This window comes from Mobula birostris, chromosome 2 (assembly GCF_030028105.1).
Source record: "Mobula birostris isolate sMobBir1 chromosome 2, sMobBir1.hap1, whole genome shotgun sequence".
Lineage (NCBI taxonomy): Eukaryota > Metazoa > Chordata > Chondrichthyes > Myliobatiformes > Myliobatidae > Mobula > Mobula birostris.
The window spans coordinates 105,196,288-105,221,972 of NC_092371.1; the positions used below are offsets into that span (position 1 = coordinate 105,196,288).

Here is a 25,685-nt window from a genome sequence, read left to right on the forward strand (position 1 = left end):
ACCCCACTCTGGGAATGGTCAAAATCCCAACCCCCCACACCCCTGAATTGTCAACAGTCCCCCCGCCCCCCCCCCCCACACACACACACACACACACTTGTGGAATTGTCAGAAATCCCTACCCCACCCCATCCTGGGATTGTCAAAAATTCCTGTCCATATATTCCCAGCATTTCTTGGAACCAGGAATATTACTCAACCCTTGCTCCGAGGCTGTTTTTATTTTGAGGAGTGAGTCATTTGTGAGGAACTTTATTTGTTAGCATCTAGTTACGATTTAGAAATCAGCTCAGCACAGGAACATGGAGATAAGAAACCAGAGCAACACACACCAATGCCAGAAGAACTGAGCAGGACAAGCAGAGTCTATGGAGGGGAATAAATAGTTGATGTCACAGGCCCAAGACTCCTCATCAGGACCGGAAAGAAAGGGGGAAGAAGTCTGAGTCAGATTGAGGGGAGAAGAAGGCGGTCAACCAGGAAGGTGAGAGTTGAGTCCAGGTGGGTGTGGGAGGTGAGATGAAGTAAGAAACTGGGAGGTGATAGGTGGGAAGGGTAAGGCCCTGGAGAAGAAGGAATCTGATTGGAGAGGGGAGTGGGCCATCGGAGAAAGGGAAAGAGTGGCACCAGGGGAAGGTGATACACAGGTGAGGAGAAGAGTTTAAGAGACTAGAATGGGGAATTGAACAAGAGGGAAGGAGGAGGAGGAGAAAAATCACCAGAAGTTGGAGAATTCGATGTTCATGCCATCAGGTTGGGGGCAATCTAAGTCCCAAGTTCAAGGTACACTTATTATCAAAGTATGTTTAAAACCTTGAGATTCATCTCCTTACAGGCAGCCACAAAATGAAGAAACCCCAAAAGAACCCATTAAAAAAGGCCGTCAAACACCCAATGTGCAGAGAGAAAACAAAATTGTGGAAACAGTAAAAGTAAGCAGATAGCATTCAGAACTGGAGTTTTACGAAAGACACAAAGACATGCAACAGGAGCAGACCACAGCCCCAGTTCAGCGCAGAGCCGAGTAAACATTGTGGAGGAGTGAGCAGATCCAGGTAGAACTGGCCTGTCCCTCACCCCCGGTCCCGACCCCTGACCTTTTCAATCTGGCCTGGCGCTTAAATCATCCAAACATCGGTCTCTCCTCGCTCTCAGGCCCTGGACCCTGCTGCCACAATTCAACCCGTACCCGAAGTTTCCAATTCAGCTGGGCGCTCAAATCGGTCAGACATCGGAACCCATCTCACTCTCACTGCCATGCCTCGTCTTCACCGCCTCCCGCCTCCGCTCACCCAGCCTCACCTCTAAACGCCTCTCCATTGTTAGCGGTGGTTGTTAACAAATGATCATTAAAAAGGTGTTTAGTCATTTTCTTAGTTTTGTATTTTGCTGCCGATAAGTAGCCGCTGGGCATCACCAGGGTCTTCTTAAACTGGAAGTCTAACCCAGTTTAGACTTTGAGGAACTTGAGGTGTTGCTCCTCCAACAAGGAGGTGGCCTCATTGTGCCAGAAGAGGAGGCCACGGACCAACATGTCGGAATGGGAATGGGGACGGGAATTAAAATGGTTGGCCACCTGGGAATTCCGCTTTTTACAATGGCGCAGAAGTGCTTGATGGAGCTGTCCCCCAATCTACGTTGGGCCTCACCACTGTTGAGGAGGCCTCATCGGGAGTACTGGATACAATTAGACAATAGGCGATAGACAAACCCAACAGACTCACAGGTGAAGAGTTGCCTCGCCAGGAAGGACCATGAGTGGAAGGGAGGGAGGAGGAGGACGGGTAGGTGCAGTGCTTTGACCACTTGCAGGGTTAATTGCCAGGAGGGAGATCTGTGGGAAGAGACAAAATGGAAAAGGGAATCGCGGAGGGAGCGATCCCTGTAGAAAGCGGTGAATGGGGGGGGGGAGGTAAAATTGCGCTTGTTCAGTGCGGTTGCCACAGGTGGCTTTACAATTTGCCACTCTTTACCCACAATTGGTGAGACAGCATAAGAAAATACAATTAGAAAAATCTGTTTGGATTGTCTGTTGTCTATTGTATCCGATGCTTGTAACCGAGGATATTTGTATATTCTATTTTAAAGCATTGGTACTCTGTCTGTGAACACTACAGCACAGAACAGGCCCTTGAGCCCACAATGTTGTGCTGACCTTTAACCTGCTGGAAGATTAACCTAACACTTTGCTCTTACATAGCCGCCCATTTTCTTTCCTTTCAGTTTAGATAGGCAATATCACAGTGACACCAAGTGGACTGTTATGGTGTAGCCTGGTGAGGGTTCTTGGTGCACTGAATGATTGAACATGGGCTCACGATTGTTGGCAGCATTTCTAAGATCTTGTGCCAGGAGTCACAGCAAGAGCAATTCAGCCTCTTGATTTGGGCAGCTCATTTAATCGCTGTGCCAGACAGCATACTTCACTTGTGACTTGGTCAGCATTGTACATTCCGTGTTGGTTGATTTGTGACTCCGGACCACTTACCCCAAACTCAGGGCCCTGCACCAAGTGGCAAAACGCCGGAGCCTGCACAGCTTTGGAGAAGGTCCCAGCGGATTGGTACCAAGTCTAAACACACAATCTGCGAACAAAAATAATACCTTAATAATTAAAGAAAATATGGAAATACTTCCATCACTACATCCCTCTCAACCCCATTTTTATGCCTTCTCACTGCAACCTTAATTTGTGGTATAAAAGTCTATTCTGGTTGACTAGTGGTGTGCTGCAGGGGTTGGTATTGGTACCGTTTCTTTTCACGTTATATGTCAACAATTTGGATGACGGAACTGATGCTTTGTAGCCAAGTTTCCAGACAATACAAAGTGGAGAGGCAGGCGGTGTTGAAGAAGCAGGGAGTCTAGAGAAGAACTTGGACAGATTACGAGAATGGGCAGAGAAACGGCAGATGGAATACAAAGGAATGCATGGTCATACACTTTGGCAGAAGGAATAAAGGTGTAGACTATTTTCTAAATGGGGAGAAAATTTTTTAAAAATCAAAGATGCAAAGGGACTTGGGAGACCTCGTGCAGGATGCTCTAAAGACTAACTTGCAGTTTGAGTTGATGGTAAGGAAGGCAGATGCAACTTTAGCATTCATTTCGAGAGGACTAGAATATAAGAGCAAGGATGCTAAGGCTTTATAAGGCATTGGTCAGACTGCTTTTTGAGTACTCTGAGCAGTTTTGGGCCTTTATCTATGGAAAGATGTGCTTATCTATGAAAAGATATGCTGGCATTGAAGAGGGTCCAGGAGAGACTCACTAGAATGATTCCAGGAATAAAAGGGTAAATGTACAAGGCGCATTCATGGCTCCAGGCCTGTGCTTGCTGGAGCTTAGAAGAATGAAACCTATTGAATATTGAAAGCCCTAAACAGAGTGGATGTGGAAAGATGGTTACTTATACAAACAAAAGAAAATCAGCAGCTGCTGAAAATCCAAGCAACACACACAGAATGCTGGAGGAACTCAGCAGGCCAGGCAGCTTCTATGGAAAAGAGTAAACAGTTGATGTTTTGGGCCAAGACTCTTCAGCAGGACTGATCAAGATTTTGAAGACAGAGTTTCACAGCAGAGCCTCTGAGTTGAGTTTCTCTGGCAGAGCAGCAATGGCTGGAATTTCTGGAAGCAATTCAGAAGGCACAGGATATATACATCCCAGAGAAGAAAAAGCATTCTAAAAGCATGGTGACATAACCATGGCTAACAAGGGAAGACAAAGCCAAAATATAGCCAAAGAGAAGGCATATAATAGAGCAAAAATTAGTTGCAAGTTAGAGGATTGGAAACTTTTAAAAACCAGCAGAAGGCAACTAAAAAACTCGTCAAGAAGGTAAAGATAGAATATGAAAGTAAGCTAGTCAATAATATTAAAGGGGATACCAAAAGTTTCTTTAGATACATAAAGTGTAAAAGGGAGGCGGGAGTGGATATCAGACTGCTGGAAAATGATGCTGGACATGTAGTGACGGGGACGAGGAAATGGCAGATGAACTGAATAAATATTTTACAACAGTCTTCACTGCGGAAGACACTAGCAGTATGGTGGAAGCTCCAGCGTGTCAGGGGTCATAAAGTGTGTGAAGTTACCATTACCAGGGAGAAGGTTAGAAACATAGAAACATAGAAAACCTACAGCACAATACAGGTCTTTTGGCCCACAATGCTGTGCTGAACATGTACTTACTTTAGAAATTACCTCTGGTTACCCAGAGCCCTCTATTTTTCTAAGCACCATGTACCTATCCAAAAGTCTCTTAAAAGACTCTATTGTATCCTCCTCTATCACCGTTGCTGGCAGCCCATTCCACGCACTCATCATTCTTTGTAAAAAACTTATCCCTGACATCTCCTCTGTACCTATTTCCAAGCACCTTAAAACTGTGCCCTCTCGTGTTAACCATATCATCCCTGGGAAAAAGCCTCTGACTATCCACACGATCAATACCTCGCATCATCTTATACATCTCTATCAGGTCACCTCTCATCCTCCGTCGCTCCAAGGAGAAAAGGCCGAGTTCACTCAACCTATTCTCATAAGGCATGCTCCCCAATCCAGACAACATCCTTGTAAATCTCCTCTGTACCCTTTCTATGGTTTCCACATCCTTCCTGTAGTGAGGTGACCAGAACTGAGCACAGTACTCCAAGTGGGGCCTGACCAGAGTCCTAGGTAACTGTAACATTACCTCTCGGCACTTAAACTCAATCCCACAGTTGATGAAGGCGAATGCACCATATGCCTTATTAACCACAGAGTCAACCATCACAGCAGCTTTGTGTGTCCTATAGACTCGGACCCCCAGATCCCTCTGATCCTCCACACTGCCAAGAGTCTTAACGTTAATATTATATTCTGCCATCATATTTGACCTAACAAAATGAACCACCTCACACTTATCTGGGTTGAACTTCATCTGTCACTTCTCAGCCCAGTTTTGCATCCTATCGATATCCCACTGGAAACTCTTCAGCCCTCTACACTATCCACAACACCTTTGTGTCATCAGCAAATTTACTAACCCATCCCTCCACTTACTCATCCAGGTCATTTATAAAAATGATGAAGAGAAGGGGTTCCAGAACAGATCCCTGAGACACACCACTGGTCACCAACCTCCATGCAGAATATGACCCATCTATAGTCACTCTTTGCCTTCTGTGAGCAAGCCAATTCTGGATCCACAAAGCATGGTCTCCTTGGATCCCATTCCTCCATACTTTCTCATAAGCCTGGCATGGGGTACCTTATCAAATGCGTTGCTGAAATCCATATACACTACATCTACTGCTCTGCCTTTGTCAATGTGTTGAGTCACATCCTCAGAAAATTCAATCAGCCTCGTAAGACACAACCTGCCTTTGACAAAGCCATACTGACCATTCCTAATTATATTATGCCTCTCCAAATGTTCATAAATCCTGCCTCTCAGAATCTTTTCCATCAACTTACCGACCACTGAGGTAAGACTCACTGGTCTATAATTTCCTGGGCTATCTCTACTCCCTTTCTTGAATAAAGGAACAACATCTGCAACACTCCAGTCCTTTGGAATCTCTTCCGTCCCCATTACTGATACAAAGATCATTGCCAGAGGCTCAGCAATCTCCTCCTTCGCCTCCCACAGTAGCCTGGGGTACATCTCATCCAGTCCGGGAGACTATCCAACTTGATGCTTTCCAAAAGCTCCAGCACATCCCCTTTCTTAATGTCTCTATGCTCAAGAATTTCAATCCGCTGAAAGTCATCCCAACGATTGCCAAGATCCATTTCTGCAGTGAGTACTGAAATAAAGTATTCATTAAGTATCTCTGCTATCTCCTCCAGTTCCATACACACTTTTCCACTGTCACAGTTGATTGGTCCTATTCGCTCACATCTTATCCTCCTGTTCTTCACATACTTGTAGAATACCTTGAGGTTTTCCTTAATCCTGTCCGCCAAGGCCTTCTCATAGCCCATTCTGGCTCTCCTTATTTCATTTAATGTTCCTTCCTGCTAGCCTTATAATCTTCTAGATCTCTATCATTACCTAGTTTTTTGAATGTTTCATAAGCTCTTCTTTTCTTCTTGACTAGATTTACAACAGCCTTTGTATGCCATGGTTCCTGTAGCCTACCATCCTTTCCCTGTTTCATTGGAACGTACCTATGCAGAACGCTACACAAATATCCCCTGAACATTTGCCACGTTTCTGCCATACATTTCCCTGTCTTGTCTGTTCCTATCCCTCTCCAATGCTATGGTAAAGGAGACAGAATTGTGATCACTATCTCCAAAATGCTCTCCCACTGAGAGACCTGACACCTGACCAGGTTCATTTCCCAATACCAAATCAAGTACAGCCTCTCCTCTTGTCGGCTTATCTACATATTGTGTCAAGAAACCTTCCTGAACACACCTAACAAACTGCACTCTATCTAAAACCCCCATTGTAGGGACATGCCAATCAATATTTGGGAAATTGAAATCTCACACCATGACAACCCTGTTATTATTACACCTTTTCAGAAACTATCTCCCTATCTGCTCCTCTATGTTCGTTACTATTGGTTGGTCTAAAAAAAACACCAGGTAGAGTTTTTGACCCCTTCCTGTTTCTGATCAACTGTGCCATGTCCCCACCTCTTTTGCCCCCTTCCCTGTCCTTTCTGAAACATCTATTGCCTGGAAGTCTAAGTAACCATTCCTGCCCCTGAACCATCCAAGTCCCTGTAATGGCCACAACATCATAGCTCCAAGTACTGATCCACACTCTAAGCTCATCCGCTTTGTTCATGATGCTTCTTGCATTAAAATAGACACATCTCAAGCCATCGGTCTGAGCCTATCCCTTCTCTATCACTTGCCAATCCTCCTTCTCGCACTGCCTCCAAGCTTTCTCTATTTGTGAGCCAACAGCCCCTTCCTCCATCTCTTCAGTTCGGTTCCTGCCCCCCAGCAATTCTAGTTTAAACTCTCCCCAATAGCCTTAGCAAACCTTCCCACAAGGATAGTGGTCCCCTTCGGATTCAAGTGCAACCCATCCTTTTTGTACAGGTCACACCTGCCCCAGTATAGGTCCCAATGATCCAGAAATCTGAATCCCTGTCTCCTACTCCAATCCCTCAGCTATGCATTTATCCTCCACCTCATTCTATTCCTATACTCACTGTCATGTGGCACAGGCAGTAATCCCGAGATTACTACCTTAGAGGTCCTGCTTTTCAACTTCCTTCCTTTTTTTTGTAATTTATTTTTTATTGAATTTCATCATCAAACAAACATTTCCATAAGATGTATTTCAGATACTGTACATATATATCATATTTGTCACAAATCTCCATATAATATTTATCTGAGGTATACACGTAGAAAGGAGAGGAAAGAAAGAACAATCGAAAGAAGAAAACTACATACAGAGTAGGGAGTGATCTTTTTTTTACAACATGTTCATTGACTTGTGAGAATAAAATCAGGCCTATGAGGTGTGATGTAGTTAAACCATTTTTTCCAGTATGAATAAAATTGTTCCAACTTATGATTAACAGATGCTGTTATCTTTTCCAATTTGTAAATGTCCATTGTAATCTCAACTTCCTTCCTAGCTCCCTGTAGTCTGTTTTCAAGACCTCCTCCCTTTTCCTACCTATGTCGTTGGTACCTATCTACCAAAACCTCTAGCTGTTCACTTTCTCACTTCAGGATATCGTGGACACGACCAGAAACATCCCGGACCCTGGCACCTGGGAGGCAAATTACCATCCACGTTTCTTTCCTGCGTCCACAGAATCATCTTTCTGACCCTCTAACTATAGAGTCCCCTATTACTGCGGCCTTCTTCCTCTCCTCACCCTTCTGAGCCACAGAGTCAGACTTTGGGGAAGTACTGTTGCTTTCTCCAGGTAGGCCGCGCCCCCCCCCACCCCCCACAGTACTCAAACAGGAGTACTTATTGTTAAGGCAGACAGCCACAGGGGTACTCTCTAGTATCTGCCTCTTGCCCTTCCCTCTCCTGACTGTTACCCATTTATCTGTCTCTCGAGGCCCCGGTGTGACTACTTGCCTATCGCTCCTATCGTTCACCTCCTCACTCTCCCTGATCAGATGAAGGTCATCGAGCTGCAGCTCCAGTTCCCTAACGTGGTCCCTAAGGAGCTGCAACTCGACGCACCTGGCGCAGATATGGCAGTCTGAGAGGCTGGGAGTCTCCCGGACTTCCCACATCTGACACCCAGTACAGAACACCGGCCTCACAGACGTACCTCCTGCTTCTATTCTTCACAGGTAACCTACCTCGCCTCGACCCGTTATCGCCAAAGTCCCGTTGAACTAAAGCCCTCCTACTCTGGCTCCCTCTACGCTACACCCACTCTGTAAAACTGTCTCCTTTTAAACTTCGCGCCGGTCTAACTCGCTGACGTCCACATGCTTGCACAGCCGTCCCTACATCAAACTGCAGAAGAAAAATCTGTCTCCTTTTAAATTCTTCGTGCTGGTCTAACTAGCTGACGTTCATGCGCTTGTGCAGTCGTCCCTCGATCTCAGGAAACTGAAACATCTGAAGGTAGATAAGTCACCTGGACCAGATGGTCTGCACCTCAGGGTTCTGAAAGAGGTGGCTGAAGAGATTGTGGAGGCATTAGTAATGATCTTTCAAGAATCACTAGATTCTGGATTGGTTCTGCAAGGCTGCAAAATTGCTAATATCACTCCACTGTTCAAGAAGGGAGAGAATTGAATTGAATCGAATTGACATTATTTCTTACATCCTTCACATATTTGAGTAAAAATCTTTATGTTACATTTCTGTCTGAATGTCCAATATACAAACTATAGTAATTTGTAATAAATAGAATGTACAGTATGATGTACAACAGAACAGTCAATATAGCTTAAAAATACAATTGTGTCAGTGTAAATTAAATGGTCTGATGGCCTGGTGGAAGAAGCTGTCCCGGAGCCTGTTGGTCCTGGCTTTTATGTTGCGGTACTGTTTCCCGGACGGTAGCAGCTGGAACAGTTTGTGGTTAGGGTGATTCGGGTCCCCAATGATCCTTCGGGCCCTTTTTACGCACCTGTCACTGTAAAGGTCCTGAATAGTGGGAAGTTCACATTCACAGATACACTGAGCCGTCCACACCACTCTCTGCAGAGTCCTGCAATTGAGGGAAGTACTGTTCTCATACTAGGCAGTGATGCAGCCAGTCAGGATGTTCTCAATTGTGCCACTGTAGAAAGTCCTTAGGATTTGGGGACTCATGCCAAACTTCTTCAACTGTCTGAGGTGAAAGAGGCACTGTTGTGCTTTTTGCACCACACAGCCGGTATGTACAGACCAAGTGAGGTCCTCGGTGATCGGTATATCAAGGAACTTAAAGCTGTTCACCCTCTAAACCTCAGATCCATTGATGTCAATAGGGGTTAGCCCGTCTCCATTCCTCCTGTAGTCCACAACCAGCTCCTTTGTTTTTGCGACATTGAGGGAGAGGTTGTTTTCTTGAAACCACTGTGTCAAGTGATGACTTCTTCTCTGTAGGCTGCCTCGTTATTATTTGAGATAAGGCCAATCAGTGTAGCAGATCAATTTAATTAGCAGGTTGGAGCTCTGTGTGGTGACACAGTCATCGGTGTACAGAGAGTAAAGGAGGGGGCTTAGGACACAGCCTTGGGGGCTCCTCTGTTGTGGGTCAGAGGGGAGGAGGTGAGGGAGCCCACTCTTACCACCTGCTGGCAATCTAACAGGAGGTCCAGATTTCACAAGGCTGAGCTTCTTGTCAAGTCTGGAGGAAGTGATGGTGTTGAATGCTGAACTGTAGTCCAAGAACAACATTCTCACATAAGCATCCCTCCTCTCCAGTTGCGTAAGGACGTTGTGTGGAGCTGTGGCTATCGCATCATCTGTCGATCAGTGCATTCTACACTGGGAGAGGGAGAGATTAAAAATATCTGTAAATACACCAGCCAGTTGTTCATTGCACACTCTGAATACTCGCCCTGAGTTGCCGTCCAGTCCCACTGCCTTGTGGCTGTCCACTCGTTGGAAACACAGCGTACTTCAGCCTCAGAGATGACCAAGGTGCAGGTGGCATCGAGGGCTCAGTGTTGGCGACATCAAACCGAGCGTAAAAAAGATTTAGCTCATCTGGAAGAGAGGCAGCGATGTTGGCAGCACCACTGCGCTTAACTTTGAAGTCTGCAAAGGTGTGTAGACCTTGCCATTACCTGTATGTGTTGTTGCTAGAGAGTTGGGACTGGATCTTTTCCCTGTGTCATCGTTTCACTGCCTTGAAAAGAAATTATCAGCCAGTTAGTCTGACCTCAGATGTTGGAATCAATTGTTAAGGATGAGGTTTTGATGTACTTGATAAAATAGGTGTAGTCAGCATGGTTTCCTCAAGGGAAAATCTTGCCTGACAAATTTGTTTGAATTCCTTGAAGACATGACATGCAGGATAGACAAAGGAGAATCGGTTGATGTTGTGTACTTGGATTTTCAGAAGACCTTTGACAAGGTGCACACGTGAGGCTGCTTAACCAGCTACGAGCCCATGGTATTACAGGAAAGATTCTAGCATGGATGGCAGGAGGCAAAGATGAGAATAAGGGGAGCCTCCTCTGATTGGCTGCTGGTGGCTAATGGTACTCCACTGGGGTCTGTGTTGGGACCGATTCTTTTTTATATTATATGTCAATGATTAGGATGATGGAATTGATGGCTTTGTTGCAAAGATTGCAGATGATATGAAGATAGGAGGAGGGGCAGGTAGTTTTGAGGAAGTAGAGAGGTTGCAGAAGGACTTAGACAGAGTAGGAGAATGAGCAAAGAAGTGGCAGATGGAATACCGTGTTGGGAAGTGTGTGGTCATGCACTTTCGTAGAAGAAACAAAAGGGTGGACTGTTTTCTAAATGGAGAAAAAATACATAAAAACCGAGGCACAGAGGGATTTGGGAGTGTTAGTATGCAGGTTGAGTCTGTGGTGAGGAAGGTAATCGCGACGTTAGCAATCATTTCAAGAGGACTAGGATATAAAAGCAAGGATGTAATGTTGAGACTTTATAAAGCACTGGTGAGGCCCCACTTGGAGTATTGTGAGCAGTTTTGGGGCTCCTATCTTAGAAAGGATGTGCTGAAACTGGAGAGGGTTCAACAGAGATTAATGGAGATGATTCCAGGATTAAACGGCTTGTCATATGAAGAGCGTTTGATGGCTCTGGGCCTGTGTTCACCGGAATTCAGAAGAATGAGGGGGGAACCTCATTGAAACCTATCAAATGATGAAAGGCCTTGATAGAGTGGATGTGGAGAGGATATTTTCTATGGTGGGAGTGTCTAAAACCAGAGGACACAGCTTCAGAATAGAGGCACGTCCTTTAGCCAGAGAATGGTAAATCTATGGAATTCATTGCCACAGGCAGCTGTGGGGGCCAAGTCTTTATGTATTTTTAAGACAGATTGGTAGATTCTTGATTGGTTAGGGCATGAAGGGATACAGGGAGAAGGCATGAGATTACGGCTGAGAGGAAAATTGGATTAGCCATGTGAAATGGCAGAGTCTTGGTGGGCCAAATGGGCAAATCTACTCCCATATCTTACGGTTTTATGGTCTAATAGGGTTTACCCCATCTCCTCAAGGGCATTGGGAAAGAGCAATGCCCACTTGTAACCCAAGATTTGAAAAAAATTAATAAATATATTTGCTTAACAGGAGTATAAAGTTTGATAAAGTATTGCATAATATGCAGAAAAATGTATCAAATCAGAAGACGAATGGATCAATCCAATCTGTACTTCTCAAGGAAGCTGTAATTCTAAAGTACAACATTGGCAAAATCACACAGACGTAGAAATCTCAACAGGTTTAGGAGCTGCCTGAGGCGATGGAGCCATGGTGACAGTGACAGACCAACTCTGCAGAGTAATTTTACAGTAGGGTTTTTGTCAGAGCGGAAAATGTACTGTTGCATTTGCAGGCTGTATGAATGCCACGTCATCTCCACCTTGTTTAACATTGTTTGCCTTTTGTTTTTCTGAATCTAGATCTCAAAGGTACTGGCAGCAGATAATTCTCAGGCTCTCTGACCATACTTTTTTTTGTGCTCCCCGGTGTCATCTGATGATAAGACAGTCTAAAGACAAAAGCAACGGCATTGAGTTCAAAGATGATGCAACTGTTACAGGAGTCTGTATGTCACTTTCTCACACCCAGGCTTCATGGTTAAACTGTAGAGGTGCGAAACCAAAGAAACCTTGAGAAGATATTCTTACACTTTCTGTCAAACCTCAAGCCATCCTGAAAACATTCTCTTAAAACCACTGGTACATTGCAGGTTCAACGTTAAAGTAATGGCCCAACCAGGAAGCAAATTAGCCTCAAGAAAGTAAAACAGTCCAAGTACACAAAGCATCTCCTTACTGAACCTGTTGTTCCTTTACAAAAATACCCAACTATACAGAGCCTCGCTCTCCCATTTCCTTACTGAGTCTGTTGTTCTTTTACAGAACTACACAAAAATACCCAACTATACAGAGCTTCGCTCTCCCATTTCCTTACTGAGTCTGTTGTTCTTTTACAGAACTACACAAGCATACAGATCATCACTCTCCCATCTCCTTACTGAGCCCGTTGTTACTTTTTAGAAACCCATCACTGGGCAGGTATTTGCTACAGGATTGCACGCAGTGTGCTAAGCTTGGCCTATGTTTAGGTGCATATTTTGAGACAGATTGTTCATGGTATTTATTTATTGAGATACAACACAGAACAGGCCCTTCCGGCCTTATGAGCCGTACTGCCCAGCGACCCCCGATTTAACCCTGGCCTAATCATGGGACAATTTACAATGACCAATTAACCTATCAGTACACCTCTGGACTGTGACAGGAAACTGGAGCACCCATGGAAAACACACATATTCTACGAGGAGGACATACAGACTCCTTAATTGAACTCCGAATTCCGCTGGCCCGAGCCGTAATAGAGTCGTGCCAACTGCTACTCCACCATGGTGCCCATGTTCCCATCTTGTTTTCACCTTTCACGATATTCAAGGATCAAAGAGCAACTTTATTCACCATGCGTGTTTGCAGTTACAGGAAATTGCTGTGGAGTGTAGGACAGGGTGTCACGTGCAACAAAAATGACAACATTCAACAATTATAACAAATAAACAATTTGATAAAACATAAAGTTAGAGGTTAAAGAACATATATGGAATAAAATGTGCATAAATAGCAGCATGTATTTACATTGTAAACAGCTTTATTAAAAGTAGTTTAATGCAAATACAGTATTTAATCAAGCAATCAGGTGACAGCAACTTAATGCATAAAAGCATGCAGACATGATCAAAAGGTATGTTTTTGTTCAGACCAAACAGGAGAATGGGGAAGACATGTGGTTTAAGTGACCTTGACAGTGGAATGATTGTTGGTGCCAGACTGGGTGGTTTGAGTATCTTATCTTTCTGGTAAGATGGCAGCAGGCTCGGGTGCAGCAGCCACTCTGGGTCTAACTAAAGGTGTAATTGCTCATCCTTTTTGCCTTTCTAATGGTCAGAAGACATGCAGGTCTACTCCATCAGTGAGTTGCTTGACAGCCATGAGCTGGATTTATTGTGTACTGTTTTGTCGTCACCTTGACTTGTTGCATACCCTTGTTGTGTCGAGTCGGTGTGCAGTGTGAGTGATTGTCTTGGATGGTTTTCTTGTGGTCGCAAGACCCTGCTGGACATTGGTCACTCGGAATACTGCAAGTCCCGTTCGTTGGCAAGACCAACAGCAGGGCAGCTATGCTGCCTCAGTTGTGGGGAGGACTAGGCCTAGGTCGCGTGGTTGCCTGTTGCAGCCGTCCAGGAGAGGAGATGCTGAGGCAGTGTTGGAGAGGCCTCTGTGGGTGTGTTGGGAGTCTAAGCTGGGTTGGTGGTTGGCCCCTTCCATCAGTGCTGCCGTCCAGTGCTCACTTAGTAGAAGAACAAGCTGGACCAGGCCAACATCCCATGCCCCAACGTTCTACAGGCCATGCAATCAGGGATTTGGGCTATTGTAATTTTTTGTGACTGTGTGCTTTCTGCTATCATAACCATTGTGCTATGTGTTGTGTGCTGTTGTTAATACGTTTTACACATTGGCCCCATGGGAACACTGTTTCATTTGGCTTATTCATCTGTGATTGAATGACAATTAAACTTGAACGAACTTGAAACTGCTGATCTCCTGGGATTTTCATGCACAACAGTCACTAAAGTTAACAAAGAATGATGCAAAAAAAAAAACAAAAAGCAGCCAGTGAGCAGCAGTTCTGTGGGCAAAAGTGCTTTGTTAATGAGAGAGATCAGAGGAGAATGGCCAGACTGGTTCAAGCTGACGGAAAGATGACATTTACTCAAGTAGCCACGCATTACGACAGTGGTGTGCAGAAAAGCATCTCTGAACGGTACCTAATAAAGTGGGGAGTGCAAAATAAAATTTAAAAAATAACAATACAGTACCAAGTGTAAAAACCACTGAAAAGTGCAATGCAGGTAAACAATAATGTGCAAGATCAAAACGAGGTAGATTGTGAGGCCAAAAATCCATCTAATTGTCTGATAACAGTGGGGTAGATGCTATCAATGTGCTTTCAGGCTTTTGCATCTTCTACCTGATCGGAGACAGAAGAAGAGAGGATGACTGGGGTGGATGGGGTGTTCTGATTATGCTGGCTGCTTTACTGAAACAGCAAGAAGTATAGACAGAATCAATGGTGGGAATGTTGGTTTCTGTGCTGTGCTGAGCTGTGTCCACAGCTCTCTGCAGTCTCTTGCAGTCATGTGCAGAGCAATTGCCGTAACAAACCGCATCCAGACAAATGCTTTCTATGGTGTATCGATAAGAATTGTGAGAGTCAATGGGGACAGGCCGAATTCCTTTAGCCTTCTGAGGAAGTAGAAGTGTTGGTGAGCTTTCTTGACCGTGACATCAATGTGATTGGACTAGGACGAGCTGTTGGTGATGTTCACACCCAGGATCTTGAAGCTCTTAATCCTATCAAGTCAAGTCAAGAGAAGTTTATTGTCATTTAACTACAAAGAGTATATAACCATATAATGTATATAGAAACAAAATAACGTTTCTTTGAACCAGGTTGTAAAGCACAGAAATAAACATAACTCACAATAACTTATGAAGATATGGATAAAAGCTATAGATGAATCACACATAAATAGCAAACTGAAGTGCATTAATATTAAATATTGTAAGGTGTGGAACAGTTTAACCATTGACAGATTAATGATCCGGCCAGGAGTTCAGAAGCCTAATGGCCTGGAGAAAGAAACTGTTTCTCACCCTGACTGTTCTTGTTTTTATGCATCGGAGTCTCCTGCCTGATGGTAGAAAGTCAAAGAGGATGCTGGATGGATGGGTGGGATTTTTAATAATACTAAGGGCCCTGTGTATGTAGCGCTCCTGATAAATGTCCCCGATGGATGGTAGGGAGATCGCCTATGATCCTCTCAGCTGTTCCCAAAGTCCTTTGTAGGGACTTCAGTCCGATGTTTGACCGTTCCCATACCAGATGAAGATGCAAGCTGTCAGAACACCCGCAGCAGTGCTCCTGTATAATGCAGTCAAGATGGGCTGGGGGGAGCCTTGCTGGCCTCAGACTTCTTAGGAAGCTCATGCTCTGCTGTGCCTTCTTGTTCAGGGAGGTGTTATTAAAGGACCAGGTGACGTCGTCCGTGATGTGAATTCCCGGGAACTTGGTGCACTTAATTCTCTCTATGGAGGAGCCATGTATTCGCAGAGGGGGATGGGTTGTCTGCACCTTCCGGAAGTCCACAAAGATTTCCTTGGTCTTCTCCACATTCAGGCATAGGTTGTCCTTCTCACACCAGTCCGCCAGCAGCTCCATTTCCTCTCTATACACCATCTCGTCATCACTCTTGATAAAGCCAACCACTGTTATGTCATGCACAAACTTGATGACTGACACTACGAACCTCAACACCGTTGATGTAGACAGGAGCACGGGCACCTCTCCCCTTCCTGAAGTCAATGACCAGCTTTCTTATTTTGCTGACATGGAGGGAAAGGTTGTTGTCATGACACTGTGTCACTATCACCTTCCTGTACTCTGTCTCCGCATTAGCTGAGACATGGCCCGCTGCATCTGCAAATACGTAGATGGAGTTAGCGAAGGATTTGGCCACACAGTGACAAGTGCACAGGGAGTGCTACATAGGAGAGAAGGGTTAGATTGATTTTGGAATAGGTTAAAAAATTGGCACGACATTGTGTTCTGAAGGGCCTGTGCTGTGTTGTAGTGGAGTAGGGGGCTGAGGAGACAATCTTCTGGAGCACCAGTCAATTCCATCTGTCATTGCAGTTCCATGAAAACTGTGGCTTCCTCAGGCTCCGACTGTTGTGCAGTGAGTCTGTGTCTTATACCAGGAGTGTCTGCAACAAAACAATAGTTAAGGGACTTTGGTATCACGGGTGCCATGAGAATTGCTTCATCACACAGGGTCAGGCAAGCAGCTCACCATCTTCTCACGGGCTGAGGAAACAAATAAGGCGTTGGTCAGACTGCACTTGGAGCATTGTGAACACTTTTGCACCTCTCCTCTGGTATTAGACATGGTCCAGAGGAGGTTCACGAGAATGATCCCAGGAATGAAAGGGTTAATGTATGAGGTCTGCTTGATGGCTCTGGGCCTGTACTCTGGAGTTTAGAAGAATGAGGGGAGGGGGATCTCATTGAGACCTATTGAAAATGAAAGGCCTAGAAATGGTGGATATGGAAAGGATGTTTCCTAAAGCGGGGAGACCAGGACCAGAGGGCACAGCCTCAGAATAGAAGGACATCCATTTAGAACAGAGATGAGGAGGAATTTCCTTAGCTAGCAGGTGGTGAATATGTGGAATTCATTATCACAGATGGCTGTGGAGGCCAAGTCATTGGGTAGATTTATAGCGGTGGCTGAAAAGTTCTTGATTAGTCAGGGTGTCAAAGATTATGGGGAGAAGGCAGGAGAATGGGGTTGAGAAGCATAATAAATCTGCCATGATGGAATGGCGGAACAGACTTGATGGGCCAAATGGCCTACTTCTTTTCCAATGTCTTATGGACTTATGGTCTAAACGCTGCTCTTGCCAGCCACGTCCAGACTCCCAGAGTGGACGTGCCTACTCGGGGTTGTGAGTGGGATATTTGCCCCACAAAGAGGCTGACTGGCAGCAAGTGTCTGGGCACTGGGTTTACATCATTTCTGGTATCTGGATGTCCTTTTATCCCAATATGAAACTAGTCCATTTCTGTACAGCAAAGGGCAGCATGTCTAAGAATAGGGGAATGTCTTTTTTTTTGAGTGTGATTTGCCAGTAAAGACAACTGAGTGCTCAACATGTGATTGAAATCTCATTTCTCTCTCATCAGGATCAGGGAAGTCCCACGCACTCTGGGCACAAAACAAAAAGAGCCAGTGAGCCGGCATACCACATCTGAAAGCAAAACTTGGACGTTCTCGTATTCTGGCGAAGCGTTGTTTGAAGGAACATGGTTCTCTGAAGTCGGCTGGGCAGCATGTTTGCGACTGGAATCCTGGGACTGTCGCTGTGCCTGTGTTGTGTGACCCGCCACGGTGCCGCGGTACCTGCTCTCGGACTGAACTCCTCAGGTAGGGAGCGCGCCACAGCGCTAACCCAGGCGGGATGGGGGCTCCTCGGCGTGGTTTCTGTCTCTGTCGGTGCGAGTTAAAGAGCATTTGACAATCTATTCCGATTAATTTGCTTCTGGAACATGAACGCCCTAGTTTTTTTTTCTCTGAAAGGAGAATGAATCGGCTTCCTGTCCACGTGGGTCAAAAAATCACAGATCGGTTTTAAATTTCAGGACAATCGGTGATTCTTCTTGGTTAGTAACTGGTTACGTTTCTAGTGAGTCGTCAGATTGGGTTGATAAACGCTGTTCTTTGGTCTCAGGATTGACTGCTCTGTGTAGACCGGCAGTGCACAGAGAAACAACGAAAGTAGGAGATTTCTGTAAACTGCCCGTGTCGCAGAGAAACAAATCTTGAGGATTTTTTGGTGATCCGATTTTTCAGGTGCCTTTCCGCGGATTCCCTCTAAATGCAGTTACTGAATACGAACTGCAGTTGCTAACAGTTACCGCCGGAAATGTTAGATTCGAGATATTTCAATCAGTCAATCAACCAAGATTGCTCAATGTAATTTCCAGTATACAAATGTCAAACAGAACGGAGTAATTGTTAGTTCGGATCCAATGTAGCGCAAAAAAACCCCACAATAAGATAAAAATACAACGCATGAACATTGACTTCTCTAACTTCCGTTAATGCCCCACCTCCCCTTCGTACCCCATCCGTTATTTATTTATTTATTTATTATTATTATTATTTTCACTCACTCGCCTTTCTCTCCCTCTGAACCTCTCACTATACTCCTTGCCCATCCTCTGGGCTCCCCCCCCCCACTTCTTTCTCCCTACGCCTCCTGTCCCATGATCCTCTCCCTTCTCCAGCCTTGTACTGTATCCCTTTTGCCAATCAACTTTCCAGCTCTTGGCTCCATCCCTCCCCCTCCTGTCTTCTCCTATCATTTCAGATCTCCCCCTGCCCCTCCCACTTTCAAATCTCTTACTATCTCTTCTTTCAGTTAGTCCTGACGAAGGGTCTCGGCCCGAAACGTTGACTGTACCGCTTCCTATAAGTGTGCGATGAGATTAGCATCATTATCCTGTTGTAGAAGCCATCCTCTTTTCATCTTCAGCTTTTTTTACAGACGGTGTGATGTTTGCTCACCTCTCCAACTGTTAAGCACAGGGGTGGATAGATAATGCTTTGGGCTTGTGTTGTAGCCAGTGGCATGGGGAACATTTCACTGGTAGGGGGAAGAATGAATTCAATTAAATACCAGCAAATTCTGGAAGCAAACATCACACGGTCTGTCAAAAAGCTGCAGATGAAAAGAGGATGGCTTCTACAACAGGATAATGATCCTAAACACACCTAAAAATCCACAATGAACTACCTCAAGAGATGCAAACTGAAGGGTTTGCCTTGGCCCTCACAGTCCCCCAACCTAAACATCGTCCAAAATCTGTGGATAGACCTCAAACGAGCAGTGCATGCAAGACGGCCCAAGAATCTCACAGAACTAGAAGCCTTTTGCAAGAAAGAATGGGCGAAAATCCCCAAACGAGAATTGAAAGACTCTTAGCTGGCTACAAAAAGCGTTTACAAGCTGTGATACTTGCCAAAGGGGGTGTTACTAAGTACTGACAATGCAGGGTGCCCAAACTTTTGCTTCGGGTCCTTTTCCTTTTTTGTTATTTTGAAACTGTAAAAGATGGAAATAACAAAGTAATCTTGCTTAAGATATTAAAGAAATGTGTCATCTTTAACTTTATGCCTTTTGGAAATCAGTTCATCTTTTACTCGCTTAGCTATTCACAGTAACAGAAATTTTCAGCAGGGGTGCCCAAACTTTTGCATGCCACTGTAAGTACATAAAATTGACATATACACAGATTGATTGTATGTCCATAAAGTGGTGCTAAGCACAGGACTGTCTGTGCATAAGGTGAAATGACCAAGTAGTGGTGGCTGGGGGTGTGGAGGGGTGGGTTAGTGGGTGGAGGTGTTGATCAGCCCTACTGCTTGGGGGAAATAACTGGTTTTGAGTCTGATGATCCTAGTGTGAATGCCGGGTAGCCTCCTCCCTGACGGGAGTGGGACAAACAGACCATGAGCAGGGTGGGCAAGACCACCAGACTCAACCCCTCTGGTCTTTATGCAGTTTAGTTCGGATCAGCGCAAGGGGCTGTGTTTTGGAAAGACAGATGAGGTTGGGACTTTCACAATGAAAGGCAGGGTCCTGGGTTTTTTTTAGAACAGAGGAACCTGGGAGTACAAGAACAATGTTCTCCAAAAGTGGCATCACAGGTAGACAGAGCAATGAAGAAACCTCTTGGTGTGTTGGCCGTCATCAGTCAGGAACTAACTACAGAAGTTGGGATATTATGTTGCAGTTGTTCAAGATATTGGTGAGGCTGCACTCAGAGTACTATGTACAGTTTTAGTTGCCCTGCTACAGATGCCATTAAGCTTGAAAGAGTACAATGGAAATTTACAAGGACGTTTCTGGCACTCAAGAAACTGAGTTATGGAGAGAGATTGAGCAGGTTGGGACTTTATTCCTTGGAGCATAGGAGACTGAAATGTGATCACACAGAGGTGTACAAAACTATGAGGGCCATTAAGAAGAGTGAACATGCCTATCCCAGGGTTAGAACATCGAAACATAGAAAACCTACAGCACAATACAGGCCCTTCAGCCCACAGAGTTGTTCCGAACATGTCCCTCCCTCAGAAATTACTAGACTTACCTATAGCCCTCTATTTTACTAAGCTCCATGTACCTATCTAAAAGTCCCTTAAAAGACCCTGTCGTATCCGCCTCTACCACCGTTGCTGGCAGCCCATTTCACGCATTCACCATTCTCTGAGTAAAAAACTTACCCCTGACATCTCCTTTGTACCTACTCGCCAGCACCTTAAACCTGTGTCCTCTTGTGGCAACCATTTCAGCCCCGGGAAAAAGCCTCTGACAATCCACACGATCAATGCCTCTCATCATCTTATACACCTCTATCAGGTCACCTCTCATCCTCCGTCGCTTCAAGGAGTAAAGGCCAAGTTCATCAACCTATTCTCATAAGGCATGCTCCCCAATCCAAGCAACATCCTTGTAAATCTCCTCTGCACCCTTTCTATGGCTTCCACATCCTTCCTGTAGTGAGGCGACCAGAGCTGAGCACAGTACCCCAAGTGTGGTCTGACCAGGGTCCTATGTAACTGTAACATTACCTCTCGGCTCCTAAGTTCAATTCCACGGTTGATGAAGGCCAATACACCGTACGCCTTCTTAACCACAGAGTCAACCTGCGCAGCTGCTTTGAGTGTCCTATGGACTCGGACCCCAAGATCCCTCTCATCCTCCACACTGCCAAGAGTCTTGCCATTAATACTATATTCTGCATTCATATTTGACCTACCAAAATGAACCACTTCACACTTATCTGGGGTGAATTCCTAGTGCCACTTCTCAGCCCAGTTTTGCATCCTATTAATGTTCCGCTATAACCTCTGACAGCCCTTCACACTATCCACAACACCTCCAACCTTTGTGTCATCAGCAAATTTACTAACCCATCCAGGTCACTTATAAAAATCACAAAGAGTAAGGGTCCCAGAACAGATCCCTGAGGCACTCCACTGGTCACCGACCTCCATGCAGAATATGACTCGTCTACAACCACTCTTTGCCTTCTGTGGGCAAGCCAGCTCTGGATCCACAAAGCAATGTCCCCTTGGATCCCATGCCTCCTTACTTTCTTAATAAGCCTTGCATGGGGTACCTTGTCAAATGACTTGCTGAAATCCATAAACACTACATCTACTGCTCTTCCTTCATCAATGTGTTTAGTCACATCCTCAAAAAACTCAATCAGGCTCGTAAGGCACGACCTGCCCTTGACAAAGCCATGCTGACTACTCCTAATCATATTATACCTTCCAAATGTTCATAAATCCTCCCTCTCAGGATCTTCTCCAACAACTTACCAACCACTGAGGTAAGACTCACTGGTCTATAATTTCCTAGGCAATCTCTACTCCCTTTCTTGAACAAAGGAACAATATCCCCAGCCCTCCAATCCTCTGGAACCTCTTCCATCCCCATTGATGATGAAAATATCATCACCAGAGGCTCAGTAATCTCCTTCCTCGCCTCCCACAGTAGCCTGGGGTACATCTCATCTGGTCCCGGTGACTTATCCAAATTGATGCTTTTCAAAAGCTCCAGCACATCCTCTTTCTTAATATCTACATGCTCAAGCTTTTCAGTCTGCTGCAAGTCATCACTACAATCACCAAGATCTTTTTCCATACTGAATACTGAAGTAAAGTATTCATTAGGTACCTCTGCTATTTCCTTCGGTTCCATACATACTTTCCCACTGTCACACTTGATAGGTCCTATTCTATCCTCTTGCCCTTCACATACTTGTAGAATGCCTTGGGGTTTTCCTTAATCCTGCCTGCCAAGGCCTTCTCATGGCCCCTTCTGGCTCTCCTAATTGCCTTCTCATGGCCCCTTCTGGCTCTCCTAATTTCCTTCTAAGGTCCTTCCTATTAGCCTCATAATCTTCTAGATCTCTAACATTACCTAGCTCTCTGAACCTTTTGTAAGCTTTTCTTTTCTTCTTGACTAGATTTATACAGCCTTTGTACACCACAGTTCCTGTACCCTACCATAACTTCCCAGTCTCATTGGAATGTATTCCACACAAATATCCCCTGGATATTTGCCACATTTCTTCTGTATTTTTCCCTAAGAACATCTGTTTCCAATTTAAGCCTCCAATTTCCTGCCTGAGATCCTCATAATTCCCCTTACTCCACCCCATCTGAACCCCTTGCTCTATGGAGATCCCAATCGATATTTGGGAAATTAAAATCACCCATCACGACAACTCTGTTATTATTACACCTTTTCCAGGATCTGTTTCCCTATCTGCTCCTCGATATCCCTGTTACTATAGGACATAGAACATTAGGTCACATGTGCATCACATGGTACAAGCCCCTTAAGGGCCACAATGTTCTGCCGCCCCTTTAGCCCACTTTAAGATTAATCAACCCTTCCCTTCATAACTGAGATGCAGAATCTCTGTGAAGCAGGATCTTGGAAATGCAGAATCTGAGAAACCTGATTCAGGGAAAAGAGAAGCAGACCCTTTACTTGAAACAAAATAAGGAATTCACATCCTTCTTCTCAATCACTCAAGTCCACAAGTATATTCCTCACAATAAGATCACAATGACATGGCACAAGAAAGGCAATCAGCAGCTAACCGTTTTCCAGGGAGCCAGCGCCCTTCCCATCCAGCAGAATGAACTCTTCCACTGAGCGTGTGCCACCGCAGACTTTCAGCGCACACAAAATGCGGGAGGAACTCAGCAGGCCAGGCAGCACCTGTGGACAAGCAGGCACCCTTTGTGAGACACTCCACCCATCAGGCGGGTCCCCTCCCTGAAACGGGAAGCGACAACAACAGGATGTGTCAAAGAGTGCTGCTGCTCTGGAGTGTGCGAGTACAAACAAAAGTGCCTGTGCTGTGTGTGCACCCGATCATCCCAAACAGGGATAATGAGAATGACGGGGCTACTGGGGGGGGGAGGAAGAGGAAGAAATTACTTGTGGCAGACCTGCTCTGTCATAATAACCCTCAATTTTTCTATCATCACTTGGGGAACCAGGAACTGATATACATGGAATGTGTTTCTGTAGGTCAGCACAACATCGTGGGGCTGAAGGGCCCACACTGTGCTGTACCGTTCGATGTTCTATGAACTAGAGGTGAGAGGGGAGAGATTTAATCAGCGCCTGACGGGCAACTACTTCACTCTGAGGGTCATCAGTATATGGAAAATGCTTCTAGATTTAAGATTGGAGATTGCTTGACGTCATTTCCAGCAGGCAAGTGTAAAGCAGAACAAACTAATCGTTTCGGCACCCTCCACCAGTCTGATGACGAGCTTCAGCCCAGAACGTGGACTGTACTCTTTTCCACAGATGCTGCGTGGCCTGCTGAGTTCCTCCAGCATTTTGTATGTGCTGTTGTGGGTTTCCAGGATCTGCAGATTTTTTTTGAGCTTATGTACATAGATTGGTTGTATATTGAAACATAGAAAATAGGTGCAGGAGTAGGCCATTCGGCCCTTCGAGCCTGCACCGCCATTTATTATGATCATGGCTGATCATCCAACTCAGAACCCCGCCCCAGCCTTCCCTCCATACCCCCTGATCCCCGTAGCCACAAGGGCCATATCTAACTCCCACTTAAATATAGCCAATGTACTGGCCTCAACTGCTTCCTGTGGCAGAGAATTCCACAGATTCACCACTCTCTGAGTGAAGAAGTTTTTCCTAATCTCGGTCCTAAAAGGCTTCCCCTTTATCCTCAAACTGTGACCCCTTGTTCTGGATTTCCCCAACATCGGGAACAATCTTCCTGCATCTAGCCTGTCCAATCCCTTTAGGATTTTATACGTTTCAATCAGATCCCCCCTCAATCTTCTAAATTCCAACGAGTACAAGCTCAGTTCATCCAGTCTTTCTTCATATGAAAGTCCTGACATCCAGGAATCAATCTGGTGAACCTTCTTTGTACTCCCTCTATGGCAAGGATGTCTTTCCTCAGATTAGGGGACCAAAACTGCACACAATACTCCAGGTGTTGGTCTCACCAAGGCCTTGTACAACTGCAATAGTACCTCCCTGCTCCTGTACTCGAATCCTCTCGCTATAAATGCCAGCATACCATTCGCCTTTTTCACCGCCTGCTGTACCTGCATGCCCACTTTCAATGACTGGTGTATAATGACACCTCCCCTTTTCCTAATCGGCCACCATTCAGATAATAATCTGTTTTCCTATTTTTGCCACCAAAGTGGATAACTTCACATTTATCCACATTAAATTGCATCTGCCATTAATTTGCCCACTCACCCAACCTATCCAAGTTACCCTGCATCCTCTTAGCATCCTCCTCACAGCTAACACTGCCGCCCAGCTTCGTGTCATCCGCAAACTTGGAGATGCTGCATTTAATTCCCTCATCCAAGTCATTAATATATATTGTAAACAACTGGAGTCCCAGCACTGAGCCTTGCGGTACCCCACTAGTCACCGCCTGCCATTCTGAAAAGGTCCCGTTTATTCCCACTCTTTGCTTCCTGTCTGCTAACCAATCCTCCATCCACATCAATACCTTACCCCCAACACCATGTGCTTTAAGTTTGCACACTAATCTCCTGTGTGGGACCTTGTCAAAAGCCTTTTGAAAATCCAAATATACCACATCCACTGGTTCTCCCCTATCCACTCTACTAGTTACATCCTCAAAAAATTCAATGAGATTCGTCAGACATGATTTTCCTTTCACAAATCCATGTTGACTTTGTCCGATGATTTCACCGCTTTCCAAATGTGCTATTATCACATCTTTGATAACTGACTCCAGCAGTTTCCCCACCACCGACGTTAGGCTAACCGGTCTATAATTCCCCATAAAGTGATGCTAGGAACAGGAGTGACTGGTAGGAAATGATAAGGTAGTGGGCTTGGAGTGCTGGTGGGTGGGTTAGTGTGAAGAAGTGTTGATCAGCCTTATTGTTTGGGGAAAGTAACAGTTTTTGAGTCTGGTGGTCCTGGTTTGGATGATTAGACGCCTCCTCCAAGATCTGCAGGAGATAGATAAGAGCTACAGGGAGTTAGTCATGCCGAGGCTGTAAGAGCTGAAGGCTGTAGTGGGTGACTGTCAGGAAGGGAAGAGAAGCAGAGAGCACCCCTGTGGCCATTCCCCTCAGTGATCGTTATCTCATTTTGGATGCTGTTGAGGGGGATGACCTGACAGAGGACGACCATGGCGATCAGGTCTCTGGCACTGAGCCTGGTTCCGTGGTCAGTGAGGAATGAGGTAGTCATAGGGGATTCCATAGTGAGGGGAACAGACAGGAGGTTCTGTCAGCCTGATGGAGATACCCGCACAGTGTGTTGTCTCCCAGGTGCTAGGGTATGGTATGTCCCAGATTGGGTGCGGAATATTCTGAAGGGAGAGAGTGAACAGC

The 25,685-nt window shown here is 45.3% G+C and overlaps 1 protein-coding gene across 1 annotated transcript in view; it reads left to right on the plus strand.

The window, feature by feature from the left end:
• Nucleotides 1–309: 309 nt before the first annotated feature.
• The window catches only part of LOC140189217 (interferon gamma receptor 1-like), an 88,274-nt gene continuing 62,898 nt past the window's right edge, over nucleotides 310–25,685 (plus strand). The window contains exons 1-2 of the mRNA XM_072245910.1: nucleotides 310–484; nucleotides 17,408–17,648. Of these exons, the coding sequence (XP_072102011.1) occupies nucleotides 17,555–17,648 (94 nt within the window). The 5' untranslated portion in view covers nucleotides 310–484; nucleotides 17,408–17,554. The remainder of the gene's footprint in view (nucleotides 485–17,407; nucleotides 17,649–25,685) is intronic.